A 26,329-nucleotide genomic window follows, 5' to 3' on the forward strand; every position below is an offset into this window, starting at 1 on the left:
TTCAAAATCAGATCTCTTCCTAATTAATCTATGCTCGAAGTCAATCCTACCCACACGAAATGGTACAATGCACGCCCACCCTTACCATCATTTTAAAAACAATAATAATAAATAAAAAAAATGGTGCAAAGTGATGAATTTGCATATTGGTACTTTCCTTCCCCTCCTTCTGCTGAGGGGAAGGGGCAAAGCACTGCTGAAACCAAATATATATGGGACCATAACATGCTTTTCAACTTTTAGAACCAGAGCAGTGCCGAGGGTGAGGCAAACAAGGCTCTTGCCTCAGGTTAAAAGCTGAAAGGGGCACCAAAAGAAAGGTTATATAAATGCCAATGTTGCCATGATTAACAGCAGGATGCAATTTTCCATTCATACCTCAAGTACTAAAATGGCTCGGCACAGCTCTGTTTAGAACCATTAATGTAAGCAGTCCACTGGTTCAGAAAAAGTATTACAATTAGCCTACTGCAGTTGCATGAAATTGGGTAAGATGTGGCCAGCTCTATAACACATTACTTCTGAATATACAGTCTGTCCTCGTATAGCACGATAGTTGCGTTCCTAGAAACCCTCGTGCAATGCAAAATCGTGCAATATAAACAACAGCCCCTATGGAAAAAGTAGGGTTAGGTGCCGACCACCCAAGATTGAACACACATTTGGAACCAAAACATTACCAAACACAATAAATAATCGGGTAATTTTAATCGTTATAAATTACTTACGTATTTTATAACGATTAAAATACGTAATAAAAATAATATTATATTATAATAAAGTATTTTTAGTATTTTTTAATACTAAAAAAGTATTTTTTACGGATAAAATACGTATTTTATTCGTAAAAAATTTATTATATTAAATAAAATAGTCGTAATAAAATACTTACGTATTTTATAATACGTAAGTATAAATTATAATATGTAAGTCGTAATAAAATATTGCTAATGCTTTTGCTTCTATCGTAAGCAAACTTGTTTTTTGTTTGATTTTCTATCCAAAGAGATGACAGCCGTTGCATCTCTTCCAATTCTTTGTGTCTTAATCTAATGGATTTTAATTACACTTTGAGTTGTTCCCGCTATGAAAGTTGTTTTTATTTTCTCCGCATTCTTTGTAATTCTCGGCGTTGCCTCATTTAGGTCTGTAGCACGTACAATATCACATGGTCTTTCATTTCGCTCAAAGCGTTTCACAATTTCATATTTTTTTTCTATTGACAGAAGCGGACTGGCCATAAGCCTTACAGGGGAAACCACGGTGGGCCGGAGGCCGGTGTGATTTTGGCCATAAACCATAGTATGAAGCCACTATAAATTTTCCCGGGTAAGAATTTTTGACCCAGTCCGCCTCTGTTTATCGATATTGCTTCTTTTTTTTTTTCTCTCTGAATCTGCAGTGTCTTAGCCAGGACGCTTCCTTTTCACACCTTTTAAGTATTTTACTCATTTTTAGGGAATAAAGCACAATTACAAAACGAGGAGGCATGCTTGATACACATAAACAAAGCTGCGCGTGTATAGCAACTGAATAAACAACACCGTAAAGGCCGAGATACACTATTAACACCTCACATTTTACTAAAGCACATTTCTGGAGGTTACTACCATAAAACAATAAAAACAATTTCCAGTTGCGTTTCTGCTAGTGGAATCTGTTATAAACTGGTAGTAAACTCCATCTAATTGCATTTGCGATTATATCAATAGCTGGAATTGTGTTGGTTTTTACGTTATTATGGTGAATGTGTTTCCCCTTCACTGATATAAAACACATAAATACATTTTCAGAATCTTCTTCGTTCCTATCGTGTTGCGTTCAGTTGGGGTGATTCCGCATTCGACTGCCATTTCTTGTAAACAAAAAGGCGAATCGTGTATAAGCGAATTCGGTTCGTGTTATATAAGATAATGTTCCCCTATTTATAAATCGTGTATGATCGAATTCGTGTAATGCAAACACGTGTTATACGAGGACCGACTGTATTGTTTGTTAATATTTTATATGCTACTGTCGTTCTTATAAATAAAATATGTTTACAAAATGATAATTTTTATATAATATTCACTTTTTTAGTATGTTGCCATTTAAATATTTATTAAAAGTCAATATTTAAGTAAAGCAAAAATAAATATTTCTTTAAAGTCAGAAGTATGTAATATGTTAACATATTAAAATATCAAAATTTTGTTGATTTCAAAGTTTGGAGATTTTTTTGATATGCTAACATATTAACTTATTAAAATCCCATTGATTTCTAAGTTTGGAGACCAATCTCTACCTCCTCTTTCCTTCTCAAACTATTTAAAAAAAAAACGTCTTCTTCCCTCTCTAACATCCCAAATTTTGTAGCTTACTCCAACCAAATTCACTATGGAAAAAAAATGGGGTCTTGACCGTTACAGATCTTATCTTGACCTTCCTTCTAGCTACCCAAGTTATTAACCTACTTAGATGTCTCCTCAGTATTTGATACTGTCAACTGTAAAGCTCATCTCTTTTCTCAAGCAATTCTACTCAGGTCACTTGTTAGCATTTCAGCAAAACTCCATATTTAATAGAAAACTGATCCTCTGCTCTGCAAAAATTACACACTTAAGAACAATTTCAGCTAGTATCCCACAGGGTGGCAACTATGAGCTCTGCTTTATTCTCACTGATCCCTCTGCTGTTACAAGTAACCCTCTTATATGGATGACTTATCCCTTAAAATTATGGTATTTTCTCTTCTGCCAAACAACGCATGTAATAATGTTTACATCAATCATTCTCTTCAAATTATGAGGAACTGTCTTCCCACCTTTGGTCTTATCCTAAACCTCTAAAATCTGCAAATCTATCAATTACAAGATATCCTCCCTTCCAGATCACTGCTTTAATTGGTAATTCCATAGTTTAAAAAGTTCACAAGTCCACAAAGATCTTAAGATCTACTTTGACTCTAAACTCACATTCAGAATTCATTCTAACATTCAGTCTCTTAAACGTACTTGGAAGCTTAGGCAAAATCTAATCCACATTTCTGATACTTCCCTCAGTCAAATACTCGTTTGATTTCTGTCATGTAATATGATTCCATTATTTGGTCAGCCACAGCTAAATCAAATCTTGGTGTTCTCTCCACTCAATTCCACGTTTCAAATGGCTTAATGTAAAAACTGGCTTCCCTTTTGCCAGGTTGAGATCTGAGATATATATATATATATATATATATATATATATACACAGTGGATTCCGGTTATTTGGGCCACCAGTTAAGAGGGGCAGCAGTTTATTTGGGAAAAATCTTAAAAAACAGAACCCAATCGAGAAAATAGCCAGGGTTTACTTCGCTTAATTGGGACAAAATGCTGTTTAATCGGGGCAGGAGACTGCAGCACTGAAAATTACCCTACAATTGTCTCCAACCGTACCACGTAGTTCGGTCGGATTTCTGGAGGTCACAACCATAAAACAATAAAAACAATTAGCAGTCACCTGTTTATTGGGCTTTTTTGTTAGTGAAATCAATCATAAACTGATAGTAAACTCGATCTTATTGAATTTGCGATAATACAGACAGCTGGAATTCTGTGGGTTATTATGGTAAAATGTGTTTACACTTCTATGGAATCTTCAATCATATAAAAAAAATAATTTTCAGAATCTTCTCTTCATTCCTATTTTTAAAGCTTCCTAATTTGTTACTCTGTTCTCACTTTCGCGTATCGTGTTACTTACATTTGTGTGTGCCGTGTTCTTTGTTATTGATTGCTTATCTCTTTACTGTTTTAAATTTTAACCCCCACCACCACCAACAAATGACAGTGAACAGAAATGTCAACTAGTTTAGTTAGTATGTACATATTACAGTACGTATTAATTCTTCCGATTATCACATATATTCTTCAGAATTTCACGTATCATTTAATTTTTTAATTGGTAAGGTAATAAAGGGTAAATTTGTACATAACATATCTTTACTTTTATAGCCTGTGGATAATATTCCTCCTATTTTCGCTAATTAGAATCGCTATTTAATTGAATTAAAATTCAATTCACAAACGTGATCACAATGACCGGCGCTTATTACATTGTATAAGTGAACGGTACTTTACAAGGGTGACTCCATCGTAACGTGATTTGATTGTACAATGAACCAATTGTAAAGGGGGGGAGGAGAGCACTGTATTTTTAACTATTTACATGAAACTTCGGATAATTGGGGCAGCCACTTAATTGGGCCAAAATGCACTAGTCCCGACGTGTGCCAAATAACCAGAATCGGCTGTATACACAATAAAATACAATACAATAAAATTTTTATTGTATTTTTTCAATAATACAATAAAATTTTTATTGTATTTTTTCAATAATACAATAACATTTTTCAACAGATTTATTGTATTACCCATCCATCAAATTAGTAAACAAATATAATACTGACTTCTCTTTCTAGAAAAGGATTACTGCATGACTATTACTTCTGATATTCTCTCAGATATTACAACTATCTAACTGATGTCTAGCATGTAGAGCATCCTGTCTACTGATTTAGTTATGTTAGCATTAGCATTAGTTGAGGCATATGATGCAAGAAAGCAAGCTTATACAGCATCAGCCAAAAAAAAAAAAACAAGTTCCAATTTCACCTAGTGAATAAGTGTAATTGTGTGCAATTTTTTACTATTATTAGTGTGTTAAACTGTGTATTGCATAAATGAACAGCTTAACTTTACACATGCCTATTTCTCATGAACTACCTATCGTATACATGTAAGTCCCTCTGGCCATGTGCCATACTGAGTCTTCTCTTGCTTGGCATACATATGTGTACCTTGAGCCTGATGACCAATAAACTGATATTTATCATTTACTTGCTATATTGTACAGCACACAGAAGGATAAAATAAACAAGTAGCAATTTCTTAGGAACTTATTTGAGTGAATAGCAGTTCTTTTACTACATGAATATTGTTAAGAACAAAAGTTCTTAATAATATTCATTATAAAGAAATACTAGAACAAAATGATTAATATTCTCCCAATAACAAGTTTTATTGTACACAATATTTACAAAACAATGTTAACAATTTCACCCATATTTAATGCAATAAACATGCAATTAACTTAATAAAATAATAGTAACAGTTACCAGATTTAATAAAATGCCCTCATATATATTATAGCATCAAGAAGCCCATGTCCAACTAACTATCAACCAGGTGATTTTTTGATATCGTGGAAGTTGTTCCATAACACCTCCATTTATAATTCATATTCTTAAGGTTTAATTATATACAAATACATAATACTCACCCCTCCTGCTCTAGTGAGTTTACGAAGGAAATCTTCAGTAGGATTTTGAAAAGTTAATTTCTCACAACGAATATTGCAGACTGGTGGTTCACTTAATCTCAAGAATAAATCATAATCAAAGCAAACTTTCTTAGGTTCTTCTTTATTCTTAAAATGAACCTCAATAGGCATTATAAATCCTGCATAACCAGATTCTGAAACTTGATAGGGTGGTTCTTTTACCACTACATAAAACAAAATTTACAGTATAAATATATAAACAATCAATATGTACAGATGATTTTACTGTACAGTTATATTGTAGAGATGATTTTACTGTGAGTTATACTGTACAAATGTACAATATAACTCACAGAAAATTAAATTTAATGAAAGAAAAAATTATAATGGAAGCAATGAAATTTCCATTAGTACAGAATAAACTTAATTGAAAAATATATTTTAAAAGTCAATTATAAAGCAACAGTACAAAAATAAGGATTTTATGTACATGCATAATGTATGTTAGAAATAATGCTGATCACAAAACCCAGCATACTGCTGACAAGAGCAAAATAAATGCATTGCATGTTTTGTATTAAAAGAATATAAACTTGTCATCAATTATTAATATTTATCAACACACGAAATACAGACTTTTCAAAAATACCTTATTAGATAATTAAAGAAATTAACAATTATTACTGGCCCATGGTTCAGTGACCAGCAACTCTCTTACTTGCCTCCTTAAGCACCACAGGCAAACATGAACTGGACAGATATATGCTAACTTTATTACATGATTTACCATGTTATTTGATAATTGTCAATTGCAAATGATAAACAAGGTACCTTCACAAGCAGTACAGTGGCTAGCATAGCTGTGCTCTCTTTCTCTATCTGAGTGACTATGGTCTAGGTTGATTTTTGCTACAAACCAATGGTTGCCTACATTCCATCAGGAATGTAGGGAACCATTACAGGTTATTGTCACTCAGTGACCAGGTTAGTTGGTTTCTGTATAAGAGAAACCAGGTTAATTTGTTTCTGTTAGTTGGTTTCTGTTGTTTTCAGAGTCCCACCCAACCAAAAAATTTGGATTATTGTCAAGCAACAGGCAAATCTACCACACAAAATAAACACTTTATGACCATTGCCTTACATACATACAATCAGATGACAACAACATTCACAATTATAAAAAAGGTTGTATTGTCAAAAACAATCAAAAATGGGACCTCAATGAAGCGATGTGTAAATTCCTGCATTTTCGATGTGAAAACATCTCTGGGGGCACCTACTAAATTTTGGATGGAAGCAAAATCAATATGTCCTGAAAATGTGATGCGTAAATGACGTAAATTACGTCACCTCCTAAATGACATAACTTCATGAATTATGTCACTTCCGAAATTTCTGCTACTTTACTGAATCAACAGTTGATTCGTCAGCCTAAGTAGCAGACTGAAGTAACATGGTAACGAAAACAGAAATGAAGAAAATGACTTCATTTCCGTAAAAGTTACTAATCGTTGCATTTCTTTTAGATATTTTGATTTCTATATATTGATCACGAAATAAACTAGCTTTTACAATGTAAATATTTGCAATGTAATATTTACATAATATTTTGCAATGCAATGTAAATTTAAATAGAAAGAGTGCAAGAATATTTGCTGATGCTATCGAGGCAGTGTTAGGTGGGTCGGAAAACTGCTAGCTTGGGGGGAGACAAAGACCAATAGATTGACAGTAGCCACTGGCAGAGGTGAAAGAGATTCTTGCACTGCTTCTATTAGAATGAGCAGAAGCCTGAAAAACAAGATGCATGGTATTTCAGAGACTGCTGGGAGCCATTGCGGTACAAGTAAACACATGGGTTGTGTTAGGGTAGCTAAGAATAGAAACAGGTGCAGGTATACTTGTGTGTACACCAATGCTAGGAGTTTAGTAAATAAATTTGATGAATTTGAGGTATTGCTCAAAACATCAAAGGCAGATATTGTTGGGATATCAGAGACGTGGTGTCACACAGATATAAGGGATGCAGAACTGCAATTTGGGGAGTACAACGTCTACAGAAAGGATAGACAGGATAGGAAGGGAGGAGGGGTTATGCTATTAGTTAAGAAACACATAAAAACCAAGGAAGTGAAGCCAGTCGACATCGCTGGACAGTGCAGTGTTGAGTCAGTTTGGTGTGACATAAGCATTGGGAGATCAAAATTGAGAGTAGTAGTGTGCTATAGGCCTAATGACTCTGATGATTATAATAAGAAACTGTACAGGGAAATAGAGTGGGCCAGTAAATCAGAGAGTCTTATAATGGGAGATTTTAATTTCCCAGATATTGACTGGAATTTGGGGGCTGGTTACTCACGCACTAGCAGGGCTTTTGTGGATTTATTGGATGATTGTTTTCTACATCAGCATGTTCGGGAGGCAACTAGAGGGAGTAATACTCTTGATTTGATTATCAGCAGTGATTCTTCATGCATTAAGAATCTGCAGATAAATGAACCACTAGGTGGAAGTGACCACAGTGTGCTGAAGTGGGATTTCCTCAAAGAGGTAACTACCATTAGGGGTAAAGGAAAGGGCTATTGCTTCCGTAAAGGCGACTACGATGGACTGAGACAGTATTTAAATTCTATACAGTGGGACCAACTGATGATGTTACCAACAGCAAAATTCAAAATGGGAAGCATTCAAAGAACTTATCTTGGAAGCTACTAGGCTTTACATACCAACTAAGAAATATTGTTCAAGGTTTAGGCCAAAATGGATGTCAGATGAACTAATGAGGCATATGGCAGAGAAGAAAAATGCATGGGATACTTACAAATTAACACATGACACAGAAGCCTATGATAGATACAAGTTGATATGCAACCAAGTTACAAAGGAGGTTAGGCAGGCGAAGGCAGATTACGAGAAATCCTTGGCAAGGGATGCAAAGAAAAACAGCAAAGAGTTCTTTACTTATGTAAACTCTAGAAGGAAGGGGATGAATCAGATTGGTCCACTTGATATTGATGGGTCAACTGTTGATGATCCTGCTCAGGTAGCTAACAAACTAAATGAATATTTTGCATCGACATTCACACATGAGGAGTTATTCAGCAAGGGGAATGCCAGAGGTGTATTCAACTCTAGCAGTAAGCTACAGAATCTTGAAATAACTGGGAGTAAAGTGGAGGAGAAACTGTTGAAGATAAACACAAGAAAGGCACCCGGTGTGGATGGGATCTATCCAGTTATATTAAAGGAGGCAGCAAAGGAAGTAAGCAAACCCTTAGCCATAATTATGAGAGCTTCCTTGGACTCAGGGGAGGTATCCATAGACTGGAAATGTGCAAATGTGACCCCAATTCACAAAGGAGGATCAAAGGCTGACAGAAGTAATTATAGACCTTTGAGTTTAACTTCTGTTCCAGGAAAATTAATGGAGGCACTGGTTAAAGAAGCACTGCAGGATCATTTAGACTTCAGTTATAGCTCAGACACAGCATGGTTTTGTTAAGGGGAAGTCTTGCCTGACCAACTTGATTGGATACTATGATGCAGTCACAAAAGAACTGGATGCAGGGAATAACTTTGATATTATATACTTGGATCTTAGAAAGGCTTTTGATACTGTTGCACATGGAAGACTGCTACACAAATTGGAGCAGTGTGACATTGGAGGCAAATTGCTGCTATGGATAAAGGGGTGGTTGAGGGGGAGAAGACAGAGTGGTAATCAATGGACACTGCTCATCATGGACTAATGTTATTAGTGGAGTCCCTCAGGGCTCAGTGTTGGGTCCATTATTGTTTTCTGTATTTATAAATGATATTGGTGATGGTATATCAAGCTTAATGTCCAAGTTTGCAGACGATACAAAGGTTGGCAGGGTTGTCAAGGACACTACTGACTCTATGCTGCTGCAACAGGATCTGGAAAGGTTGAGCAGATGGGCTGAGAGGTGGCAAATGAAGTTTAACATTGACAAATGTAAAGTACTATACATGGGAAACAGCAACCCCAGAGCAACGTATCAACTCTGTGGTACTACACTGACTGTGGTAGAGAATGAAAGGGACTTGGGGGTGGTTGTGCAGGCAGATATAAAGTTCTCTGAGCAGTGCAGACGGGCTGCAAGAGTAGCTCATGGAGTATTGTCAATGATATACAGGAATTTTTCCAGCAGGGATAAGGAGGTGATTATTCCATTGTATAAGGCAATGGTCAGGCCACACCTAGAGTACTGTATACAGGTCTGGAGGCCTCATTTCAAGAAGGATGTAGAGCTGCTGGAACGAGTACAGAGAAGGGCAACAAGATTAGTGAATGGAACAAAGGGGTACTCTTATGAAGAAAGGCTTAAGTTTTGCAAATTACAGTGTCTGGAGACTAGGCACCAGCGAGGTGATCTGATAGAGGTGTATAAAGCCTTGAATGGTTTAAGCATGCTCAATGCTGATGGGATTCTTCCTCTAGCTCAGAAAAATCACCTGAGAGGGCATAAATTCAAATTGAGGAAAGACAGATGTAGGATAGACGTGCGGAAATTTGCCTTTAGCCAGCGGGTGGTTGGTTGGTGGAACAGACTTCCATCATTTGTTGTTGAAGTTGATAACCTAAACAAATTTAAGGCTCAACTGGACAGGTATTTCGAACAAACGGAGGGGTGAAATGGGAGTGGTGTGTTTTTTTTTTTTTTTTTTTTGGCTGATGCTGAATAAGCTTGCTTTCTTGCATCATATGCCTCTACTAATGCTAATGCTAATAATCACTTTCAATCTCCCTTGGTAAGTGATGGATCATTGTGTTAACTCAAACAGACACATAGATCACTTAGCACAGAATACCGTATCTCAGGCATCTTATCTGAATGAGCGGTAAATGAGGAGAAACAAGCCTCTGTGTCACTAAATTCAACTTTGGTAAATGTGAAGGAATTTCGGGGTAGACAAAGCCTTTCCACTTAGATAGCACCGGAATGGTGTTGTTCTTAAGTGATCCTCTATAGCTATTATATGCAAGGATAACATCGACATCAACATAGGGAAATGTAGTGCATTTCATTTGTGTATCTTTAGAAGCTGGTTTCTTTGTGTTGTTTTCGAACCATAGATGATCACAAATACAGAACTGAAATCATTTTTCATAAATTTCCTTTCAAACTCTTGATGCACGTTCTTATATAAATAGTAGTCAGCATAAGAAAAAGAAACACGATCATTTAAACGTGGCTCTGCAATTGAAGAAATGTTCTGTTGTAAATAATTAATACTCATTTTGGGTACATCATTGTTAGATTTATTTATTTTTATTTTTTTTATGAAATACCACAAATACAAGGGGTATTAGAACCTATAGTACTTAATATAGTGCATGGGTTGCAGTTTCAGAAGATGAAAGGAGATATTTGTTGACATTAGACGAACTTCTGTAGACTGTAATTTTCAGGAAATACATATGAAGGAAGGTTGTTCCAGAAAACGGCAGCTGAATAAATAAACAAGGAAGATGGAAAGTTGGTTCTGTGAGTTTGAAGTTGGACAGTAAATGGATGTTGGCTGACGGCAGCAGGTGTTTGAACCAGTTTGAGAGTGTGGGAATTACAGAAGCCAATTCAGAAAAACAGTGCCCACTGAAGTATCTGCAGAAAAGTCATGCAGCAGGAACAGTATGTCTATGAGACAGAGAGTGGAGAGAGAGACTGTTAGAGATGAGTCATTAATTAACCTAACTGCCCTCTTCTGAATGGAAACTACAAGCCTGGGACAGGTTTTGGGGGCACCACCCCAGATGTGGGAACAATAATCCATGGTAGGTCAGATTTGCAATTTGTACAGAGTGAACAGCTGCTTGGAAGAAAAATAACGCCAAGAGCGAAAGAGAAAACCGAGTTTTTTTGATGCATAGGCAACAATATTTATAATGTGCTTGTGCTAAGAGAGATTAGAAGTCAGGGTAATCTGCAAAAAGAGATATATCATCTTGCCTAGAAATCAGAATGTCACCAAAGGTAAGCATAGGAGCAAAAGAATCCTTTTTGGGAGATATAGGACAGGACTGAGTTTTAGAAGTATTGAAATTAACTAAGTTGTCTTTACCCCACTGGAGAATTACCTGGAGATCAGCATTTAAGGAATTGGTAACGGATATTTGTAGAGTTGAAGCTGATTGAACAGGGCAAGGTTTTTCAACCTGAAAAGTGGAATGCAATGTGCTATCATCAGCAAAACTATGGATAGGATTTCCGATCAATGGAAGAAGGTCATTAATATACAAGAGGAAAAGAACTGAACTTCGGGGGAACACCAGCATTAGTGAAGAAGTTAGAAGACAGAGAGACATCTACCATCACCCTCACTCAGTGAGCGATCAGAGAGAAAACTGGATAACCAATTACAAAAATCAGTTGGCAAATCATAAGATGGGAGCTTGTTTAGAAGACTTATGGCAAAGACGATCGAAAGTTTTTGAAATATCAAGAGCAGCTGCTTGTGTTTCACGGAACTTTTCCATTGAATTTTCCAATAAATGGGTAACATAAGCCAGAATATCACCAGTGGATTATCAACATTGACAGAATCCATACTGGCTATCATTGATCAGACGGAAGGTTTCTAAATAGGTTAGGATTTGGCAGTTAATTGATTTCTCCATTACTTTAGAAAGAGTAGAAGTAATTGCAATGGGGCAATAATTGGATGGGTGGGATTTGTCACCCACTTATAGGTTGTTGTTATTTGGTTTTTAGGAGCATTAGCAACTAAAGCCATATTACTCCGGGATAAGCGGTGGTCATTCCCTGACCTTTCCGCATCCTCCGTATTTTGTGGTGACGGGCTCAAACCCTGGTCTAATCAAGAAGCGTGTGCTATGCACTGCTGCTCCTTCCCACCTGGCTATGAAAGCGCCTCCCACTTATAGGAACTGACTGGATATGAGCAAATTTCCAAGCAGAAGGAAAAACACCTTTTTATAAGGAAGTGAAAAAAGGCAGCAAAGAACAGGAGTAAGTTCAGGAGTGCAGGTTTTGAGAACAAGTGGAGAAATACTATCGGGACCTGAAGCTTTCTTAGCATCAAGATTCATCAAAATCCTTCGGACATCCTTTTAACAGAAGACCACAGGAAGCATTGAATGGAGCGTATTGGGAATGGTGGGATTTGTTTTACCAAGTTCATTAATACATGAGTTGGAAGAAAAATGGGATGCTAGCAGGTCAACGTTATCCTTGGATGAAGTGACAATAAAACCATCTGGTTTTGACAGAGGTGCAAGCAGATATGGGCAAAAGTTGCAACCAATAGTTTTGACAAGAGACCAGACTGCTCGGTTACCATTAGGGCAAGAAACAAGTTTTCTACTCTTAGCCTGTTCAAAATCTAGTGCTGATTGATTAATAACTGATTTACAGTTGTTGCGGTCTCTGGTGTAGGCAGAGGCAGATTTAACGGTGGGCACACCGGGCACGCACTCTAGGCCCTGACTTCTGAAGGGGGCCCCAAAACCACAACTTTACACTTTTTTCTAGTGACACCAAGTTTGGTTTTATATGTGCAATTTTAATTACATACAAGTTTACAATCGGCGGTAAAACCTGATTAAGAATGTTTATATTCGCTTATTTTCATTATTTCATTACTATGCTGCATACTATATACATACTACGCTGCATAGGCTGCACTACCGCTTATCGGAGCAATAGAATCGTATTTGCTACTTTGTACTTACAAAGGTTCTCCTGCAGTGCAGACTTACGATATATGCAAATATGCATATATCGTATATTGTTGAAATTATATTAAGATAAAATTAATTCCTGTTGTTACATCAGCGCCTGGATTTTCGTAGTTTATGAATAATTTTTGAATTTTAATTAATCATTAATTTATTGCACAATAACGAAAAATCTCTTCTCTAGTATTCTAATCATTCAGACTATTAAATTTTATATTGTTCTTTACATTGGTAGGCTACAAATGAAATTTTTTTTAAGGGGCCCAATATTTTCTTCTGCGCCCGGGGCCTCAACCGACCTTAATCGGAGCAATTCTGCCTACACAGTGCCTGGGTGGAGGCAGAAGATGAAACTGAAGAATGGGAAACCAGCCAATTACAATATCAAACATTCTTCTCTTGAACTGCCTTAGCACATTTATTGGAAAACCAAGGTTTAGAGAAAGGACGAGATTTTCAGGTGGAATGTAAATAAAGGATTCCATTCCTAAAAGAATAATTTCACTGACACGATCTGAGCAAATGTTGACATCAGAAATTTTGAAACAGTAATCCGACCAAGGAAAAGAAGAAAAATTTCGCGTGTCATCCCATTTTGCATTCTTGAAATGCCAAACAACAAGAGGTTGGGAACAGCCATGAGATAAAGGCTCCATTGGAGAAGAGACAATCACAAGTTGTGAGCTTAGGTGCCTAAAAGACCATTCACTTCCACCTTGTACTTAAAAGGGTTGTTTGTGAGAAAAAGATCAAGCATGTTGGCTGAATGGTTAGGATTGTCCAGCATTCTGGTAGGAAATTAAACAACCTGGGCGAGGTCATTAGTAATTGCAGAAGTCTCAACATCTTGACCAGCTGGGTCTGTGTTACTAGAAAACGGAAGCCAGCTGGAGTTGTGAACATTAAAATCAACAAGGAAAATTACCTCGCTGTTAGGAAAGTTGGACTGGAGAAAGTCAAGTTGCAAAGAGAGGATGTCAAAGTATTCAAAGTGATTAGTGGAACTAGGAGAATGGTAAAGACAACAGATGAATTTGACAGCATGAGGTATAGAGATTTAAGCCAGAGTAGATGGAAAAGAGGATATTTCAAATTAACAAGCCTCTGACAGGGAATATCAGAATGGACATATGCACAAGTACCTTTGAGGCGAAAGGAATCATACAGCGAATAATTTGGGCAAATGAGATGAGCAGTGGTTGAATCAACTGATAACTGAGATTCTGTCAGAAAGAGTACATGGGGTTTGGCAGACTAAATGAAAATGGACATCACTGAGATTGGAAATGAGACCAAGTATATTTGTGAAATGAACTAGGAAGCGTTTGGGATGTTTAGATCTTTTCACAGATAAGTTTACTCTAATAGTTTGACAGTTCATGGTGTATTCAATAGTAAGAAAAGGTGGGGGGGGCATGCTGTATGAAGTAATGAAATTTTTGGATAGGGTGTACACCTGGAAAAAATATACACAGATCCTGACATAACGTGGCCTCAACAATGCCCCTCTCACATACACACTACTCAGACTCCTTCCAGTCACTATCTGGCAAAGTAGAGGCAGCAAGATTATACACTAGCTGATCCGGAAGCCTCCTAGAGAGTTACCAATAGGTTCAGTCTGGTGCACTATATAGCGGCCAGCATGCAAACACTGTTTTAGAGCTGTATCCTGAAAAAGTAAGGAAGTTTGGATCTCGCCATGGTGTTCATTATAACCTCAAAAGACATCAATCATACTGCACGATGCAAGAGATGAGGGGGGGAGGGTTAACCGGAACTTAGCTCTGGAGACTAAACATGGGTTCTGCCACTTCAAACCTCCAATAAGCAAAGTGATGATATTGCACCAGTCGATGAGAGCTATCTACCACGTAGTATTCCCTGGTAACACAGAGGTGCAGCATTCCTCCGTGTGGTGTGGGTGCCACACCTCGACCTCTGCTTGCGTTGGTTCAGACCTGGGTGGTCACCCACAGTGTGCTTCCACATAAGGTTATACCCAGGATTACTAAGAGTCCCACCATAGTGAAAGTGCAAGCAGAGGATTGGGCTGTTACACACTGTCCAGACTTCACCAAAATTGGGTCAACTTGACTTGAGTGTCACCTGAATATCAGTTCCATCAGGGTTTTAGACTCCCCAGGTAGCGAGCACAGTTTGTCTGGTATATCTGAGAGAATGCCTGTGACAGTCTGAAGGACCAATCCGAAAGATGGAATGGCACTGCCGGTTAAAAGCACTTCTAAATCCAACACTTGGTTTTCTATTTGTCTTCCAATCTCGATAATCTTCATCATTCTCGCTCGCTCACTACTACCTTCATCTTTATTTTCTTAGGTTGGTTTGCTCCATACTCTCAACAACATTCTGCATAGTGTAAAAAAATATGGAGGTCCTAAACATTCTGCATTTGACTCCAGTATTGTTGAACACTCCGCTATAGCAGTGTGGCATTCAGTCCCTTTCATTAATCAGAAATTTATTGATGTGAAAACATCTATAGCACTAACAATGGCATGTAACAAAAATGCAGGTTGCAACAATACAAATACGTCACAATCATACTATTCAACAAATGGCTACAATCAAATGGGTAATTAGGCTATTGCCTTGGATTTTGCTGACCTCTTCAAACGCTGATTTAGTAGAGTACGTAGCGGGTATGAGCATGAAACATTACTTCGTTCATACTAAAATATTTGAGACTGAAGTATATTGCTAATGTCACTAACATTGATTCGGTAGGGTAGGTAGCAGGTGTGAGCATAAAAGGTTACATTGTTCATTACTTTGGTTCAGCTGTTCAATTTTAAAATGTTTTTGATTTTTGTCAAAGAAGTTTTCACATAAATAATCTTTCGTGCATACAGGGTACGCAGGGTTAATTTTTTTTCTTCAAAAATAAACCATACACAGCATTACATGATTCAGTATGGAAAATTTAATTTTTACTACATTTTCCAAGTACTATACATTAAAAAAAAATGAATTTTCTGTTAATACTCTGAAATGACTATACGGTCAGAGGAGTTCACAAGATAGAAAGAAAACAAGAAACAGCACCATATTCAGCAGTCATGGACTTGATCCCTTGTTACTCAAGGCACGTGACCAGGCTAATGGAGGCCTTTATAAAAAACTAACTCATCCCATTACGTACAGAAAGTAAGTGCAACATTTTCTGCCTTTCTCTACCGCACTTCTGACAACATGAAAGTGTATTACTTTATGTATAACTCAAAAAATGAGTACTTGTGAGTACAATAAGCAAACATACGTAAATACAGGATTTTACATGTTTTTTTTAAATAACTACATGTCCACCCAAAATCTGGGTGGACATGTAGTTTCTTGCATATGATGCAAGAAAGCAAGATTATATAGCATCAGCCACAAAAAAAAAAAACCTTTCCCATTTCACCCATTCTAAATGCTTGTCTAGTTCTGCCTTGAACTTAAGTTGCAGACCTACACTACAACAGACGGAAGTTTGTTTGTTCCAACTATCAACCATCCACTGGCTAAAGGCGAATTTCTGACCATCTATTCCGCAATTGTCTTTCCTCAATTTGAATTTATGCCCCCTCAGGTGAGTAATCTGAGTAAGAATTCCATTACCATTGAGCTTGCTCAATCCATTCAAGGCCTTATACACCTCAATTAGATCACCTCGCAGGTGCCTAGTCTCCAGAAGCTGCAATTTAAGGGCACAAAAGGTGATATAGTTGTACACGTTGGCACTAATGATATTAAGAGTAGGAGACTGGCGGAATTACTTAACAAGTACAGGTCACTGTTGAAAAAAAGCCGTGAATTAGGGTTGAATTTGAAAGTGTCTGCAATTCTGCCCAGACACGATAGGAGGGAGTATATGATGAGAGCCCTGTCGATCAATTCGGCCCTGGAAAGATTGTGCAAGGCTCAACGGGTAGAATTTTTTCAGCCTGGTCTGTACTTGTTAACAGGAGAGACTGCTTCTACAGGGATGGGATACACTTAAATAGAAAGGGTGCAAGCATGTTTGCTGATGCTATCGACGCAGTGTTAGGTGGGTCGGAAAACTGCTAGATTGGTGGAATACAAGGACTAATAGATTAACAGTAGCCACTGGCAGAGGTGAAAGTGATTCTTGTACTGCTTCTATTGGAATGAGACACAGCCTGGAAAATAAGATGCAGGATATTTCAGAGACTGCTGGGAATCATTGGGTTACAAGTAAACACATGGGTTGTGTTAGGGTAGCTAAGAAAAAGAACAGGTGCATGTATACTTGCGTGTACACCAATGCTAGGAGTTAAGTAAATAAATTTGATGAATTTGAGGTATTGCTCAAAACATCAAAGGTAGATATGGTGGGGATTTCAGAGACGTGGTGTCACACAGATATTAGGAATGCAGAACTGGAATTTGGGGAGTACAATGTCTACAGAAAGGATAGACAGGATAGGAAGGGAGGAGGGGTTATGCTATTAGTTAAGAAATACATAAAATCCAAGGAAGTGAAGCCAGTCGACATTGCTGGACAGTGCAGTGTCGAGTCAGTTTGGTGTGACATAAGCATTGGGAGATCAAAATTGAGAGTAGGAGTGTGCTATAGGCCTAATGACTCTGATGATTATAATAAGAAACTGTACAGGGAAATAGAGTGGGCCAGTAAATCAGAGAGTCTTATAATGGGGGATTTTAATTTCCCAGATACTGACTGGAATTTGGGGGCTGGTCACTCATACACTAGCAAGGCTTTTGTGGATTTATTGGATGATTGTTTTCTACTTCAGCATGTTCGGGAGGCAACTAAAGTGAGTAATACTCTTGATTTGATTATCAGTAGTGATTCTTCATGCATTAAGAATCTGCAGATAAATAAACCACTAGGTGGAAGTGACCACAGTGTGCTAAAGTGGGATTTCCTCAAAGAGGTAACTACCATTAGGGGTAAAGGGAAGGGCTATTGCTTTCGTAAAGGCAACTACGATGGATTGAGACAGTATTTAAATTCTATACAGTGGGACCAACTGATGATGTTACCAACAGCAAAATTCAAAATGGGAAGCATTCAAAGAATTTATCTTGGAAGCTACTAGGCTTTACATACCAACTAAGAAATATTGTTCACGGTTTAGGCCTAAGTGGATGTCCGATGAACTAATGAGACATATGGCAGAGAAGAAAAATGCATGGGATACATACAAATTAACACGTGACACAGAAGCCTATGATAGATACAAGTTGATCTGTAACCACGTTACAAAGGAGGTTAGGCAGGCGAAGGCAGATTACGAGAAATCTTTGGCAAGGGATGCAAAGAAAAACAGCAAAGAGTTCTTTACTTATGTAAACTCTAGAAGGAAGGGGATGAATCAGATTGGTCCACTTGATATCGATGGGTCAACTGTTGATGATCCTGCTCAGGTAGCTAATGAATATTTTGCATCGACATTCACACATGAGGAGTTATTCAGCAAGGGGAATGCCAGGTGTATTCAACTCTGGCAGTAAGCTAGAGAATCTTGTAATAACTGAGAGTGAAGTGGAGGAGAAATTGTTGAAGATAAATACAAGAAAGGCACCTGGGGTGGATGGGATCTATCCAGTTATATTAAAGGAGGCAGCAAAGGAAGTAAGCAAACCCTTAGCCATAATTATGAGAGCTTCCTTGGACTCAGGGGAAGTACCCATGGACTGGAGATGTGCAAATGTGACCCCAATTCACAAAGGAGGATCAAAGGGCGACACAAGTAATTATAGACCTGTTAGTTTAACTTCTGTTCCCGTTAAATTAATGGAGGCACTGGTTAAAGAAGCACTGCAGGATCATCTATACAAGACTTCAGTTATAACTCGGACACAGCATGGTTTTGCTAAGGGGAAGTCCTGCCTGACCAATTTGATTGGATACCATGATGCAGTCACAAAAGAACTGGATGCAGGGAATAACTTTGATATTATATACTTGGATCTTAGAAAGGCTTTTGATACTGTTGCACATGGAAGACTGCTGCACAAATTGGAGCAGTGTGGCACTGGAGGCAAATTGCTGCTATGGATAAAGGGGTGGTTGAGGGGGAGAAGACAGAGATTGGTGATCAATGGACACTGCTCATCGTGGACTAATGTTATTGGTGGAGTCCCTCAGGGTTCAGTTTTGGGTCCATTATTGTTTTCTGTATTTATAAATGATATTGATGATGGCATATCAGGCTTAATGTCCAAGTTTGCAGACGATAAGAAGGTTGGCAGGGTTGTCAAGGGCACTATTGACACTATGCTACTGCAACAGGATCTGGAAAGGTTGAGCAGATGGGCTGAGTGGTGGCAAATGAAGTTTAACATTGACAAATGTAAAGTACTACATATGGGAAACAGCAACCCTAGAGCAACGTATTAACTCTGTGGTACTACACTGACAGTGGTAGAGAATGAAAGGCACCTGGGGATGGTTGTGCAGGCAGATATGAAGTTTTCTGAGCAGTGCAGATGGGCTGCAAGAGTAGCTCATGGTGTATTGTCAATGATATATAGGAATTTTTCTAGCAGGGATAAGGAGGCGATTATTCCCTTGTATAAGGCAATGGTCAGGCCACACCTAGAGTACTGTATACAGGTCTGGAGGCCTCATTTCAAGAAGGATGTAGAGATGCTGGAACGAGTACAGAGAAGGGCAACAAGATTAGTGAATGGAACAAAGGGGTGCTCTTACGAAAAAAGGCTTAAGTTTTGCAAATTACAGTGTCTGGAGACTAGGCACCAGCGAGGTGATCTGATAGAGTTGTATAAAGCCTTGAATGGTTTGAGCATGCTCAATGCTGATGAAATTCTTCCTCTTGCTCAGAATAATCACCTGAGAGGGTATAAATTCAAATTGAGGAAAGACAGATGTAGGATAGACGTGAGGAAATTTGCCTTTAGCCAGCGGGTGGAACAGACTTCCATCCCTTGTCGTGGAAGTTGATAGCCTAAATAAGTTTAAGGCTCAGCTGGACAGGTATTTCGAAAGAACAGAGGGGTGAAGTGGCAGTGGTTATTTTTTATTTATTTATTTATTTTTATTTATTTTTTTTTTTTATGCTGATGCTGCATAAGCTTGCTTTCTTGTATCAAATGCCTCTACTAATGCTAATGCTAATTTGCAGAACTTAAGCCTTTCTTGGTAACACCAACCCTTTGTTCCCCTCACCAATCTCTTTGCCCTTCTCTGTACTTGTTCAAGCAGCTCCATATCTTTCCTAAAATGAGGCCTCCAGACCTGTATACAGTATTCAAGGTGTGGCCTGACCATTGCCTTTTACAAGGGGACAACCACATCCCTATCCCTGCTAGCAAAATTTCTGTATATCATTGATAAGACACAATGAGCTACTCTTGCAGCCTTTTTGCACTGTTCGGAAAACTTCATATCTAACTGCACAATTACCCCCCAGGTCCATTTCATTCTCCACTACCCTGAGTGTAATACCACCCAGTTGATATGTTACTCTGGGGTTACTGCTACCCATATGCAGTACTGTATATGGGTAGCAGTGTTAAACTTCAGTTGCCACCTCTCAACTTTTTCAGATCCTGTTGCAATAGCATACTATCATTACTGTCATTAACAACCCTGCCAACCTTCATATCATCTGCAAACTTAGACATTAACCCTGATACACCATCAATATCATTGATAAATATACAAAACAACAATGTGCCCAACACCAAATCCTGGGGGACTCCACTAATAACATTAGTCCATGAAGAGCAGTGTCCATTCATAAACCACTCTCTCTCTCTCTCTCTCTCTCTCTCTCTCTCTCTCACTCAACCATCCTTTTATCAATTGCAGCAATTTGTCCTTAATACAATACTGCTCCAATTTGCACAGTAGTCTGCCATGGGCAACAGCATCAAAAGCTTTCCTAAAATTCAAGTATATGATATCAAGATTATTCTTTGCATCCAATCCCTTTGTCACCACATCATAGTATCCAATCAAATTTGCCAGACAAGACTTCAAGACTTCACCTTAACAAACCCATGCTGTGTCTGAACTATATAACTGCAGTCTTGTCCAGATGATCCTGCATCACTTCCTTAACCAGCGACTCCATCATTTTCCCTGGAACCTGTTAGACTAACAAGTCTGTAATTACCTGTGCCACCCCTTGATCCACCTTTGTGAATTGGGGACACATTTGCACATCTCCAGCCCATGGGGACCTCCCAAGTCCAAGGAAGCTTTCATAATTAGAGCTAAGGGTTTGCTTACTTCCTTTGCTGCCTCCTTCAGTATAACTGGATAGATCCCATCTGACCAAGGTGCCTTTGTTATGTTTAACTTCAACAATTTCACCTGCACTTTGCCCTCAGTTATTACAAAATCACTTAGCTCCCGGTTAGAATTTGATAAAAATTTGGCATTCCCCTCATTGAATAACTCATGTGTGAATGTAGATGCAATATACTCATTCAGCTTATCAGCTACCTGAGCATAATCATCAACAGTCAAACATCTATGTTAAGTGGACCAATCTGATTCATCCATTTCCTTCTAAAATTTACGTAAGTAAAGAACTGTTTGCTGTTTTTCTTTGTATCCTTTGCCAAAGATTTCTCATAATCCACCTTGCCTGCCTAACCTCCTTTGTGATTTGATTACAGACTAGCTTATCTGCCACAGGCTTCTGTGTCACCTGATAATTTATATACATCCTATGCATTTTCATTCTCTGCCATGAGCCGCATTAATTCATCTGATATCCATTTAGGCAAATTCCAAGCTGCAGTAAGAATCAAGTCCTAAAACTTGATTCTTTCTCTACTTGGATTTGAGAGGTTCAAGTTTATCACATCATATTTACAAAAGGCAGAAAAAATTACCAAATTTATAAATGCAGTAATTGTAACTTTTATTTTCAAAAAAATTTGTAGCCATCTTGATCCCTAATTTATCCTCATCTGCTTTCTTTCCTTAGGGTTTTTTGAAACAGTGTCTTTTCAAATGACCTAACCCCCCCCCCCCACATGCACGCACACACAGCTAGAACTACAACAGAATACCTAACAGTGCATTTTCAATATAGCATCTACAACTTTTTGCCATGATTCAAGCAAATATGCTGAAATATATAAATCTGTGATACTAATAAATTGGGTTGTTTTGAGTCTTTTATATCTGTGACATGATGCACTAATATGAACATCACCAGAAGATGAGTGGCATGTAATCTGTCATAATAATATGTTAGACATCATAAATATCTACCATATTATTATGTCAATAAATGGGTTACATAACATGACGTTATGTAACCATTCTATGGACAAATTCAATGGAAAAGTATGGTGAATCTCAAGCAGTTGCTTTTGATATTTCTAAGGCTTTTGGAATGCCTTTTTACAATTGGGTATCTAGCTGGCTCTGACTGCTCTCTGCGGGTAACAGCAGATAGCTCTCTGTCATCTAACTTCACTAATGCTTGTGTTCCATAAGGATCAGTTCTTTCTCCCATTCTTTTTCTCTTGTATCTCAATGACCATCTTCTACTGACTTGCAAGTTGGACGTCCACCATGAGGCATGTGTTTCTGCAGCTCCTGCATTTTGTCTACTTTCAACTGGAAACAATGCTACAAAGTCTATAAAATTGGTACATGTGAGGAGAGGATGGAATGCCTAACCGGGCGAGTTTATTTTTGTTAATTTTAATTAGGTTATACCTTAGTTACAAATGTTTCTTCTCTTTTCATCTTGCCATGGATCAGATTATTATGTTCACCATGAAAATGATAAAGGCTGGCAGTTTTATCCCTATCTCCTTGCTGCTATGTTCATAAATTTCATTGTAGTGTTGTTGGAGGGATTCTCCCATTGCATGTTCCTGATTTTGAATGGTTGTGTAAAAGTAACAATGAAAATCATATTTTTTCATATCTGTAAGATTGATTCCTCAAATCCTAAAGTGATTGTGCAATACTCATGGCCATATAGTCTTCCTCCTTGTCAGGTGATGATCAATCATGTGACTCCTTGGAGACTTCCCATTGGCCACTAAATGGTGTGATATCATCCTTCCTATACAATGATCTGTGCTGTCATCATCAAGAAGTTCCTTGAATATTGGTACACTTTTGACCCTCAATTCTGCCCACCAAACATGGAAAATTAGTGATATTTCAGTCAGAAATAATTGTACAGATAAAATAAAAGGTATCTGGCAAATTGTTGTGACATTCTCCACACTGATATTGTCACAAAAAAACTGAGAAACAGTTAGCTGAAGACAAAAAAGCCAGATTTTGATTTTGATAGTTAATCTAAGGAATCTACAGGTTACTGAAACTGCTAAATCTACATATTACTGAAACTGCTCAAACTGCGACTACAAAGAGACTACTGAGACTCAAATTGAAACTACAAAGCCTGATAAACAGCCTACAATGCCCTATGAACATATTCTAACCACAAGGAAGAAATCTTGACTGCACAAACAGGAAGAATAACAGCAGCAGTACAACTGAAAATTGTAAATGATTGGACAGAACCAAAAGAAACACTAATGCAGCTGCACATAGAAAATGAAATCCTAAAAGCAAAGCAGCAGGTCCTCTCTGAGGTGGGAAGTCAAAACCAGGCAATATCTTAAAGCAGGCACTTAAGACAAAGGGTGAGAATCCACAACATATCCAGTAAGGTCAGGAACTTTGTGCTTGCAAAACTGCAGCCTAACGTGACCATTGTTAAAGTAAAAGCACTTAGAAAGATACATATAAATGGATTTATTATAGAGACAGCTACACCTGAGGACACAAAGGTCATTATGAAGCACCCTGATATTTCCAAACTAAGCTGAAACTCCCAAAGACAGGGATCCCTTCATAATGATCTCTGACATACAGAAAACCATGCCAACAAGGGGACTTATGGAGAACATCTATACCAAAAATTTACACATGCATAACTAAGAGAAAAAGTTTGTTTTATAATAAAGTTTCCTGCCTACTCTATCTTGGAAAATAGTGGCCACCATAAATCGGTCTTGCTTACAATTAGTAAACAGTTAGAAACTTATGGGTTTCTCTAAAATGTAAAATGCATGTTCAAATTTTTATTTATGTTTCAAAAACCTTGCTAAAATTTTTAATGATTTTTCTAAAGATCTTGTGCACTTTATTGAAAACTGCAATTAATGATTAAATAATGTTACATGCAATGAATAAGCTGAAACTTAGTGGTCTGTATCTGTGAAGCTTGGGAGCCTGTTTTGGTCTCTTTAGAAAAGAGTACAATCTTATCAAATAAATACTTATATCGTTTTTAGACTTCAAGGTGTAGTCACTTATGGAGAACATGTTTTGATGAAAACTGTTCTATGCAAATAGCTCTTGCACCACTCCTCCTCCTCTACGCTTCACAAAATTAGTTTGATTTCAGTTGAAGAGGAGAACAACTCATCTGTGTTGTGGTAAGTGGTCCTGGAATCAAGTTTGATAAGTTAAGAAGGTAACAAATCAATGATATACACCACAGCAAAGCAACAGAGCCTTGATCCTGCTACCCTTTTCCTGACCTGCACCTCTGGGGTGAGGACACATCCCCATTCCTGGTGTTGCCACAATGGAGTTGATGAGATTGATCCCAGCATTCCAGGAAGCATATGCTACACCAGCACACAGTAACAGTACCTATCCAGCAGCATGCATGTGCAGTCAGAGCGAGGCACAGCTAAGTAGCTACAGTTGTGGCTTCAAACTATTGTGTAGTATTGTTGCTCCGTGATCCCACTCTGTTGGATGCACCAGCCAAGCAATGACTGTATAATTGTATGTATACAGTTTATTTAACAGCATGCACTACAGTTATCAGTCAATTCAAATTCTACTGCCCTTTCTGCAAGTCTCCTTTCTCCTCCACCCTTCTCCCCTCACCATCAAACTCAATTCCTACTTCCCCATCTGTTCTGTTTCATTCTCTCCCCCCCCCTTCCTTCTTTCCTGTCTCACTCAAACCCTGGATTGTTGGAGGCAGTCCAATACTGTGTACAGACTCAGTGGGCCACTTTAGTGGCAAGGAGTATAGGGACTATAAGCTCTCCAGGTGAAACCTGGTAGTTGGTTGCTAAGTGGCCAGTCATACAACACCAACATGCTGGTAAACACAGATCATGTGCATGATGCAAGTTTTGCCTATACTACATACACATTACTGGCTATGTGGAGTTGCTAACATCATATAAAGATAATGGTGGATTGTAGGGGAATCCTCAGGTACTGCCCAGACAGAGACTACGCACGCACACACAGCCTAATGTTCATGTCGTGCTAACCATATTCAAATTCTGCATTTATTATGTCAGAGTGGTGCTGTTTCTGATATCCCTATAATGTCCATGTTTGATGATGTAATACCTTAAATTTCATCGAATTTGCTAAGGTCCTAGCATTTGTGTTTAAGCAAGTACAGGTTTAACTGTTTTGCTCTTAGCAAATTGAACATAGCCCATACAATGGATAAAAGGATGGTTAAGTGGGAGAAGACAGAGGGTGGTAATCAATGGGTGCTGCTCTTCTTGGACTAATGTTATTAGTGGTGTCGCACAGGGTTCGGTGTTAGATCCACTGTTGTTTTGTATATTTATCAATGATATTGATGAAGGTATATTAGGCTTAATGTCGAAGTTTGCAGATGATACAAAGGTTCGCAGTGTTGTTAATGACAGTAATAGCAGTGTGCTACTGCAACAGGATCTAGATAATTTGGGCAGATGGGCTAAGAAGTGGCAACTGAAGTTTAACCTTGACAAATGCAAAGTAATGCATATGGGTAGAAGTAACCCCAGAGAAACGTACCAACTGTGCGGTACTACACTTAAGGTGGTAGAAAATGAAAAAGACCTGGGAGTAATTGTCCAGGCAGATATGAAGTTTTCTGAGCAATGCAGACAGGCTGCCAGGGCAGGTCATGGGGTTTTGTCAATGATATATAGGAATTTTGCTGGCACAGAAAAGGAGGTGATTATCCCTCTGTATAAGGCAATGGTCAGGCCACGCCTTGAGTACTGCGTACAGGTCTGGAGGCCTCATTTTAGGAAGGATGTAGATTTACTTGAGCATGTACAGAGAAGGGCAACAAGATTGGTGAGGGGAATGAAAGGATCTCTTACCAAGAGAGGCTTAAGTTCTGCAAATTGCAGTGGCTGAAGACTAGGCACCTGCGCGGTGATCTGATTGAGGTATCTAAGGCCTTGAATGAGTTGAGCACGTTGAATTCTGATGGGATCCTTCCACTTGTTCACACCATAGGAATAGCAAATTGCAAGCACAACTTTTTT

The 26,329-nt window shown here is 38.1% G+C and overlaps 1 protein-coding gene across 1 annotated transcript in view; it reads right to left on the minus strand.

Annotated features, from left to right (window-relative positions):
- Positions 1-26,329, minus strand: part of ear (ENL/AF9-related super elongation complex transcription factor) — a 350,302-nt gene that overhangs the window by 166,543 nt on the left and 157,430 nt on the right. The window contains exon 3 of the mRNA XM_090371721.1: positions 5,302-5,525. Coding sequence (XP_090227847.1) covers positions 5,302-5,525 — 224 coding nt within the window. The remainder of the gene's footprint in view (positions 1-5,301; positions 5,526-26,329) is intronic.

This window comes from Mastigoproctus giganteus, chromosome 4 (assembly GCF_048544385.1).
Source record: "Mastigoproctus giganteus isolate SK-2022 chromosome 4, ASM4854438v1, whole genome shotgun sequence".
NCBI lineage: Eukaryota > Metazoa > Arthropoda > Arachnida > Uropygi > Thelyphonidae > Mastigoproctus > Mastigoproctus giganteus.